This window comes from Haliaeetus albicilla, chromosome 9 (genome assembly GCF_947461875.1).
Source record: "Haliaeetus albicilla chromosome 9, bHalAlb1.1, whole genome shotgun sequence".
Taxonomy (NCBI): domain Eukaryota; kingdom Metazoa; phylum Chordata; class Aves; order Accipitriformes; family Accipitridae; genus Haliaeetus; species Haliaeetus albicilla.
Window position 1 is genome coordinate 37,766,150 of NC_091491.1, and position 10,221 is coordinate 37,776,370.

Genomic DNA, 10,221 nt, shown 5'->3' on the forward strand with positions numbered 1-10,221 from the left:
GCAGCAGTAAACTGGAGATCCCCTAATGTTGCAAACAAATGCAATCCCTGCTCCAAAAGCAAACATGGGATATCGTTTGGTCTGTTCCCGCCACTTCTAAAATTTGCCCCGACCAAAAAAGGGTACGAAACCCAAGCGAACCCTGGAAACTCGACACGAAGGCACCGTCGAACCTGACCCCCAGCCCTGAGATGGGAGGGGGGGCTGGTTTGGTCCTGCCCGTGCAGAGAAGGGCTACGGCTGGAGCAGCAGCGAGCTGCCGCAGCGTGGAAACCAGTTGCTCCTGGGGCACAAACCCCCAGGAACATTGCCCCCACCTTAGCCACTCCCAAGGGCTATTTCACCTCCGCGTGTCTCCTTTCGACATCACCTTTCTCTCGGCAGTTCCCAATATTATCTTGGTCTCACCGTACTGGGCTCTGGCAGACCCCCGCATCGCCGTTTTACGCGCCGCGCAGCTACGTGATTAACAAAAGGATGCTTGCCTCCCTAACGGACTCATAATCTAAATACATTTAGCCGGGTGTTTAGTGTCAGGGTTTATTTGAAATAGATGGGCTCGCCTCAAGCCTCAGTAATGGGATGCTTAGGTCCGCGCGTGCGGCTCTCCCCATCCACACCGAGACCCGCTGGAACCAGTATGTCATTGCCGGGGAGGAGCAGCCCCAAACTGCAGGGATGCCCAGACGTTTTTATAAAGAAATTATTCCTTTCATAGAGGCTGCTTTTATTTCGGCACAGGGTTCTCACTTTTCTGGTGTTTCCATGGGAAAGAGGACATGCCAGCTAACTGGCTTTTATTGTACCTTTCATCACCTCATGGAAACGGACTTCTATTTTTTGCTTCCCTTTGGCTTTATAAATATAATTACTATTGTTTGTATTGCAGCAGTATTCACTGCCCAGGCAGGATCAGGGATGCATTTGCTGTACTCCATGCAAACAGTTAAAAAGCCTGATTCAGACACCAGGATTGTGAGATTCATAATTGTAGTTTTCAGGTTACATCTAAATATTAGGGTCTAAGAAAAGACTGAATGTCATGATCAATATAGCATAAATAAGCACACCGAGACAAGATCTCATTCATCCCTCCAAGGCACTTTGTGCCACTCAGTAGCAGAAATGGAAGATAAATTAGGATATCAGTGGCTCTGATCCAATTTTCACAGGTTGGGATTTTTTTCATGTAGAGTTGCATGGAAGCTTATAGAAATTTTCATCAGAATCATCCCAAATTTGGTTCTCCGTAACTCCTCTGTATTAACAAACTGCAACTGCATACTATGCATGTCGCATGTTAAAAATCATTAAGCTTTCCTCTGATTACCAGGGTACCACAGTGAACTGCCTGATGACTGCATCACTGCTGCTTCGTTGTACCACGCCTTTTCCCGAGACATTCATAATCTGAACCTATATAGACATTTCCATTAGTTTCTTCTGAAAGTTTTAGAGGCGACATCGAGTTGGGACACTGGGTTGTGACAGAAATGCTGTCGAACTGCTCGCGGTCAGTGAGACGGGGCTGCAGCTTATGGCAGACGCCTGTCGGTTTAAGCAGCTTCCCATTTTTATGGGCTGTTCTACCAGAGTTAATATAAAGCACACTCCGTGTCTTTGATGCGCATAATACATTCGCACTGAACACATCACGTATACAGCACTCGCAGCATTAGCAAACCTTAGGGAATCCAAAGTTGTTCAAACAGCCTTTCAGAAAGCAGCAATTTAAACACAATGGAATCCAAGGCACAAACTCCTCCTCAAGATACTTCCAATTTGGTCTGATGATTGTGAATTCTTCAGCTCATACTATTCTTGGTTTGTATTGAGTCATAGGTGTTTAGCCCATATAACTACTGGGTGAAGACAAAGTGGATTAACTGCAGATTTGCTGGTGAATTGCGCCAGGTTATCACTCCCCATTTAACACAAGATAGAAGGATCGACAAGAAAGTATGACCAGGAATAATTAACTATGCAATCCCATCCTGCATGTTCTGGCACTAACAGAACTCAAATCATAATGAGTATTAATAAATCCATGTAAGTCAGGTGAGCGTTTCCATCGAAAGCCAGGACAGCTTGGAGTCAAAACCTGCAGATCTTCTTTAGAGAGAATGTCCAATGATATTAAAAAAAATACAGGATACATCTACTACTCTTATGCTAGAAATTGTTTAATAAACAAACACTATGTACTTTTAACCCCCAGTAAACATACCTGTGACTGACGAGCCACGCATGTTCTCTCTCCACGTGGTGAACAAGTCTAACGAAGAGGGACGTTAATGCCCAGCGTGCGACCTCGCGGCACGATGAGCTGAAGCACGGCGAAAAGCTAACTCTAAACCAGATGCCTCTGGATTAGTGGTGGTAGAGCACAGCTTTGCTGATTAATACACTAGCACTATTTTGAAGTCTTGCTTGCAGATGTTTACTGCCATATAAACAACTGTAAAGTCATTTGAGCACATTCTGGGGTTTAGGTTATTAAGTTGGATTACTGCTATTTCATCAGCACTACTCACTGATGATAGTTGCTAAACCGTAACCTTTGAAAGCATACACCAAATGCTACTTTCTGTTCTTAAAATACATTTATAATAAAAGTCAAAACACGTTCTGCTTCTAGACATAATAAAAAACCCTGCATTTTCTTTTCTGGGAATTGTTGGAGGTGCATCATTTTTACCTAAGAGATCTCTCCTTGCAAGTCTGTTTTCCAGTTTCTTCATCTCTCCGTGATAAAGCCATAATCATTCTATAATCAAAGCCTTCAGATATTTCCATGACAACAAACAATGATATAAACAAGAATTAAAACTTTAGTGAATGAGAAGAAAATGGAAAGCATGGAACATTGGAGAGAGATTTCAAAACTCCATAAATAGAAACTCTCGTCTACCTTACCTCCAGTGCTCAACACAGCTTTAAAGCTACTGAAAAGAAGCACCAGTATTTTAAGAGTTCCATGAGAGGTAAACGTCCATTATAATGTGTTTTTCTAAAAATATTTTTTTTAATATCTGTTTTGTTCATACGTCCAGTTAGCGGATAAAACTGTGAATAAAAAGTACTTAACTTCTGCCTCTTTCTCTCCGTTTCTCTCATCCTAATAACATCGGTGACTTTAATCTTTTCTGCAGTTGTTAAGGCAACAAAAAAGTACTGTTCTTGCAGTTAAGGGCTAGTAGATAACTTCTGCAGCCTAAAGCCACCTTCTCTCACAACTCTTACATCTTCTTTCACCACTGTCCTTCAGAATGTGCAAAGCAGAGGCAGGAATTCGCTATCGTGCAAAGTTTGTGGGATGTCAGTTCTTTATATCCCATTGAAATTTGGCCTGCGATTGCCAAAGAAATCAGAAAGAATCAGAAAACTGGAGCTGCTTTTCTTCTCTCTCAGCTGACATCTTTTCTGGCCCTGACCCCATGAAGGAAAAGCAGCCAGAGAAGCCCTTGACTCATGATACCCTTTAAACGAAGGGGATCGATGTTGCTGGATTCAAAGCACAACTGCCATTTCTGATCCAAGGGGCTCATCACTCGACGCATCAAACTCCCAATGAATTAAGTGTCAATTTGTTGCTTTACAAGCTCAAGTTGTCCGGAGTATATAAATCTGGTGCTACCTCACTTTTGGCTACTTGATTTTGCTGCACACACCTCAGTTCAAGTATTATTTCAATAAGTTTGGGGGTTTTTTTCTTTTCTGGAAAAAAGAAAAGAAAGCTTTTCTCTCCCTGAGGAGAGGGAAAGGACCATTTTTTTTTTACAAGATACAGCTCAGCAAAACCTGGAAGAATTTCATGAGAATGAGGGATCCTCTCTACACAGAAAAGTCACATTTATAGCTTCAGGCCATTTCCTCAGCCAAATATCAACATCCTTCAGCTAATGCCGCTGTTCTGAGAGTTTATCAGGGGGAAAAAAAAAAGAGTGAAATAACTCTTTATAATAATACAAAGTATTTGGCAGCCTAAATACAGAGGCAGTTACCAGCTCCTCCATAATATAATGCAACTTCATGTGAATTAGATGGGACACGAAATTCTAACATGAAATAACTGTACATTGGTGGCATGCAGCCTGTGATTTTTCTTCAGAAACATGAAAAACAATTATATAGGCAGCTGGATAAACAAAGTGAGAAGCACGTTAGGCTCTTCCTTCTTTTCAGCTGCAATTAATGTATAGCCATCCCCCATAAAATTTAGCAACTGCTGAGTAACTTGCTACAAAACTGTCTCACGGTTCAAGAGCAGCAATGATGAATACTGCTTCCAATGAAACTGCAAAAATGTATCATCCAAACAGGATAGGGACTCGGCACTAAGGCTGATGCTTGCATTATTAAAGTAAATTACAGAAAACAGGCAGATTCAGAGACACGGGCAGAGTAACACAGAGGTGCGTCACACCACGCTTGTGCTCCATCCTCAAATAAAGCTCTGCAGCCACCAAATAGCAAAGCTCCCGACGGCATATGCATGTACGTGAGTGCGCCCTGGAAAACCAGGCCAAACTGTTTCTCGGCTGAATCGAGCTAGATGCCGACGTGGATTCAGAGCACCGGTTGGCACCTGAGAGATGGGGTACAAGGGAAGGGGTGCAGCCCCTCTGGATAGAAAAACAGGAATGAGAAAAGATTGTGCTGTAGCACGCTCCGACGCTTTGCAGGGACTTTTGACTTGCTTTGTGGGAGAGGAGGAGATAGGTACCTTTTACAGGTGCGCTGGGGGTCACTTCACCTTCCCCGATCCCACCTTGCACTGCTTCCATCTTATTTCTTCGGGGGTACCCCGTTATCCTTCGGCAGCAGGTAGGAGTCCGCAGCTGGGGAAACCCACCGTGGGAACGTACGGGTGTGCAAAGGGCAGAGCGGCGGACGGCAGAAACGTGCTGAACTGAAATTTAATTGTAGGGAAATCGCACGGCAGGTGGTGATGACTGCGGCTTCGCTCAACCGGAGCCTGCCAACATCCAAGGGCAGAGGAGAGAGGAATCGCAGCCCACCCCGGAGCTCCGCATCCCCAGGACTGTCCCCCCCCGGGGGGGGGACCGCGCACCCCCAGCCACCCCCGCTTCCACAGGCAGAGGGGAAAGCACCCTCCGACACCCCGCAAAAGGGAGGGGAAAGCACCCTCCGACACCCCGCAAAAGGGAGTTAAAAGCACAACCACCCCTGCCACCCACAACTGGGGACCGCACCTGCCCAGCGCACCCCCAACCCCCCCCCCCCCCCCGCAAAAAAAAAACCCGACCCGTCCCCAATCCCGCACCGAGAGCCGGCAGGGAAAAGTTTAAAACCTCCTCGCCGCTACGACTTTTTTTTTCCGCAGCCGCCTTCGTTCTTCCGCGCCCGCGGAACCAGCGCGCCCACGTCTCCTCTGACGCGCGGGCGAGCGCCAGCCCTCCCCGGGGCCGGGGGGGGCGGTCGGTAAAGGGGAGGTGGAAGGGGGGGACAGACACACCACAAACACACGGCAGAGACCGGAGAGGGGCGGAGCGGGGCCGCCGTGCCCTGCCCGCCTCCCGCACCTGGCCGAGCAGCGCGGCGGAGGGGCGCGGAGGGGCGCGGAGGGGCGCGGAGGGGATGCGCAGCCCGCGGGCGGGGAAGGATGCGGGAGGGGAGCGCGGGTGGGCGCGGAGCCGAGAACGGGACGGGGACCGAGGGGCCGCTGCGGCTTTTCCCCGCGGCCGTGCTCACCGGCATCACCGTCGCCTGCGTCCTCCTCTTCGTCGTGGGGATCGTCGGCAACCTCCTGACCGTGGTGGTGGTGTCGAGGTTTCGGGACATGAGGACCACCACCAACTTCTACCTGTCCAGCATGGCCTTCTCCGACCTGCTCATCTTCCTCTGCATGCCCCTGGACCTCTTTCGCCTCTGGCAGTACCGGCCCTGGAACTTCGGGGACCTCCTCTGCAAGCTCTTCCAGTTCGTCAGCGAGAGCTGCACCTACTCCACCATCCTCAACATCACCGCCCTCAGCGTGGAGCGGTACGTCGCCATCTGCTTCCCCCTCCGAGCTAAAGTCATCATCACCAAGGGGAAGGTCAAGCTGGTCATCCTCTTCCTCTGGGCCGTCTCCTTCATCAGCGCCGGACCCATCTTCGTCTTGGTGGGGGTCGAGCACGAGAACGGCACGAACCCCCTGAGCACCAACGAGTGCCGAGCCACGGAGTACGCCGTCCGCTCGGGGCTCCTCACCATCATGGTCTGGACCTCCAGCGTCTTCTTCTTCCTGCCCGTGTTTTGCCTGACCGTGCTGTACAGCCTCATCGGGAGGAAGCTCTGGAGGAGAAAGAGAAAGAACATCGGTCCAAACGCTCTTATCAGGGATAAGAACAACAAGCAAACCGTGAAAATGTTAGGTACGGCTCTTCTTGCTCGTTTTTTCCAAAGGATGTGTGTGCTTGCGTGGGTGTTTGTGCGTGAGAAAGACCGAAAGAGCTCGGGTAGTTCACTAGAGTTCCTTCCGAAGGGAAGCATTTACCGAAAACGATTCATACGAAGGGCTACACCACCAGGTATTCCTAGAATAACTCCCCTCCTTCCTCGGGTTTATTTCTAATTGTTTTGAGCTCAGGTAAACAAGTGTTAATAACAATCACCGACAAGGACGAAAACTATGGTTACAATTAGCTAGTGCCCTGGAGATTTTCGAACGTTTTTGCTCTTCGGTTGTGGGTGCCGGTCTTATTTACAGAAGGATAGTTTATTTGAGTTTTAAACAAAACTGAACTCCTCTCAAACCACAAAGTTGAGCTGCAGACTAAGCAAGCAGCATATGATGTGCACTTGGCTTCATGTGAAAAGAGCATCAAGGTTTTAGCAAATTGGGGTGATTTACTAGCATGGCCGTGTAAGCTTATGAAAATTAATCTGCATTTTTATATTAGCAAAACACCAGGATGTGCTGAACAGGGAGCATCGTGTCTCCTTTGAGGTCTGCGATCCTGTAAATTCTCACTGCCTTTAAGAAAACAGGATCAAGATGACAGATGCTGTCATTCCTAACTCTGTATATTTACATCGCTGAATCGTTTAAACAACAGCTATTGTTGGCACTCAGAAACACATATTTTAACATACTAAGTCAGTGCACGTGGTGGGAGTTTGATACACAAACCCGAAGAGTCGGTCTGCAGTTTAGTGGCTGAAAACTGCAGAATCCTGCTGCTGCGCACTTTTAGTCAAGCAAAAAAGTCCTCCGCAGTGCAAGTCATCCCGTGGATTTCAGGGGGGACGAGATGCTTTGCATGAAGGTTTCACGGGCGGCAGCTCTGCCGTGCTCGTTTCGGCTAGGTCGAAGGGATGGGCTAATGAGCTCGACAAAGAGGTGGCAGTGTGTCCTAGGTACCCTAATTATTACATGGGAGCCTAACTGATTTTTTTGTTCATGTCCTACTTTATTACTATGCAAGGGCAGGGAGAATAATAAAACCCGCAGCGTTCTTTGTGCCCTTTCAGCTACATTTTATCATCAATAGAATTACTTCAGTCTGGTAAGCGTGACCTTGGAAGTAATTCTTCATTTACACTTCGAGAGTTTCAGGATTATGACTCTCTACTTACAATAAGTAAATTGCTGCCATATATTACTACCGTGTTTATATTTCTGTATACTTACCTGTAAATCATTTTGAAATAACTGTTTATTTCTGCCCTGAAGTATTGCCACAAACATTACGATATTTCAGACACCTTTTTTTTTTTTTTTTTTACGAGGTCTGAGAACAGCAAGACAGTGGCAAGAGCCAATATTCTTTAAATGATAACAGCCTGATATCTGATGGAAAGATGGAAACAAAGTAGTTAGTAAGGGCTCAGTACCAGCAGATGCTCAATGCAGTCTGCTCTCAGTGGTTTTAATGTTCTGCTGAAAATTTAGAAGGCACTTTGTAAGACTTTAGCAAGTCATGGAACATCAAGTAAATGGGATTAGCATCGACACTTGTTTTAAATCGTAGCGAAAGGTTATGCTTCTAGGTCCGTAATTAAACATCTAACTGTACAGCCTGACTTGTGAAGGAACTATCATACCCCATTCCTGTTGAAATCAATGTGATTCTGCATGCGTCATGATCAAACTGTCGAAAGCCTGACTAGGGATATGCATGCCCACATGTGAAAATACTGACTATGCTTAAAATTCTGTTTGTAATGACCATTATGATAATATTCAGCATATGGATTAAACTCCAGAGCACACTGGTGAGCTAGGGAAACATTATCTGAATTTTATAGGTGAAGATACTGCGGAAAAAATGGAATGGCTCAAGAAGATGCAGAGCTGGAAAACAGATACTCTGAATTTCAGCTCTGTGCTTCAGGGTCCACCATAAGTCTTGTATAAGTATCCGTTTAAACTTGAGAATGCCTGTTCTCAGTCTGACAATCATCCCTCCTAGCTCTTTGAATTTTTTATCTCCTGTGACTTAACACGAGCAAGCAGGATTGCTAACACAAGAGAACAGGTTAACTGGTAAAAAATGCTTAAGAATGTCGAAAAACCTCCCTCGAGTTTTCTGGTTTTTCTCACTCTGGTATATTAATAGATACACTCAAAGCAATATGAAAAATCATAAAGGTCAACAGCACACAGGAAATGAACAGAAAAAGTTTCCCTTTCTCTAGGATGGAAATGTTCAGAGACACACACATTCCTATTACTCTGCATATATTATATTTACATATAAATGCAACCACAGCGATAGTGTAATATTACAGATAAACTATGCAACTGTAATTATGCAGTTATATAGTCTATATTTAGTTTTACTCTACTTGGAGTAACTCACGCTCCAAAAAATGGACCACCTGGAGGGGTGCACCACTCTTCTGTTCTTACCTTGGCACATGTGCTCTGCAAGTCCACACGCTGGTGGTTTGTTTCATTTTGGGGCCTTTGCCATAAATAATTTTCCTTTGCCTTAAATAATTCTGCTTTGTCTTAAATAATTTTGCTTCCCAGTGATTACAGTCTTCATTATAAACCACAGTGCTGAGTCTATCACATTATGTATTAATTTGCTATTGTTAAACGCTGCAGATGATAGATTGCTATACTGGTTTTGTCACCATTTTGATTCTTTAATTCTCTATTTATGAAAACATAAGTGTTATAGGTCAGAAGTATGCTACATCAGATTAGTTGTGCAATACACAGGCAGCCTGTTTAGATACGATCGATGTGTATTAAGTCTTGCTAATTTATGCTCTCAGAGAATGTATGGAGGGACACAAACCTGAAAACTTACGGGAGGCATTTTCACACTTTGTGATTAACTTGTTAAAGAAATAGAAATTTAATCACCCATATTTTAATACTCACACTTAACACAATTTCTTCTGCTGTTTTTATTTTAGTTGTGGTGGTATTTGCTTTCATACTCTGCTGGTTGCCTTTTCACGTAGGACGATATTTATTTTCCAAATCCTTTGAAGCTGGATCCTTGGAGATAGCAGTGATCAGCCAGTACTGCAACCTGGTGTCCTTTGTCCTCTTCTACCTTAGCGCAGCCATCAACCCCATCCTCTACAACATCATGTCCAAGAAGTACCGAGTCGCCGCTTGCCAGCTGTTTGGACTCAAACCCCTTCCAAAGAAAAGACTCTCCAGCACAAAGCAAGAAAGTTTGCGCGTTTGGACAGAACCCAGCGTTACTACATGACACGCGATTTCCAGCGCCAGAGCATCATTTCCCGGAATTCCCAGAAAGCCATAACGAAAGAGAGAGAGGGCAAGAAATACAAATTGAAACGTTAAAGCTGTACTTTTGTCATCATCTGGATTTGCTGAAAGATGTTATGTAGGCAGTTAAAGATTTAAAAAGAAGAAAAAACCCAACTAAACTTTGAGACTATAGGAGGAGAGACACGGTCACAGAATTTGGCAACGCTCAAGTGTTATTTCTCTGCTGCTTTTGCCCCTGTGATTTTTTAGCACTGACTTTAGCAGGAGAGCTAGACTTTACCATCTTAACAGGCAAATGTAGCCCAGTTCACTTGCGAGTTCGTGTGACTTCAATAGCAGCTAATTCGAGCCGAATTTTTCCAGCGTTGACTTCAGTTTTGCTAAGAGTTTTGTTAGCATATAACCAGACCCTAGAGAAAGAAAATTGAATTGCCTTTTCGGAGTAGTGAACATAGAATTTGATACACTTTTCATATCCTGATTTTTAAATAAACTAACATTTTTCTCTGAATGAG

At 45.2% G+C, this 10,221-nt stretch overlaps 1 protein-coding gene across 1 annotated transcript; it reads left to right on the forward strand.

Annotated features, from left to right (window-relative positions):
* The first annotated feature begins 5,601 nt into the window (after positions 1-5,601).
* On the forward strand, positions 5,602-9,792 carry GHSR (growth hormone secretagogue receptor). The gene is given in 3 exon segments (XM_009927681.2): positions 5,602-5,619; positions 5,621-6,380; positions 9,379-9,792. Coding segments are annotated over 3 exon segments (1,083 nt in total). The 3' UTR covers positions 9,684-9,792.
* The last annotated feature ends 429 nt before the right edge of the window (positions 9,793-10,221 follow it).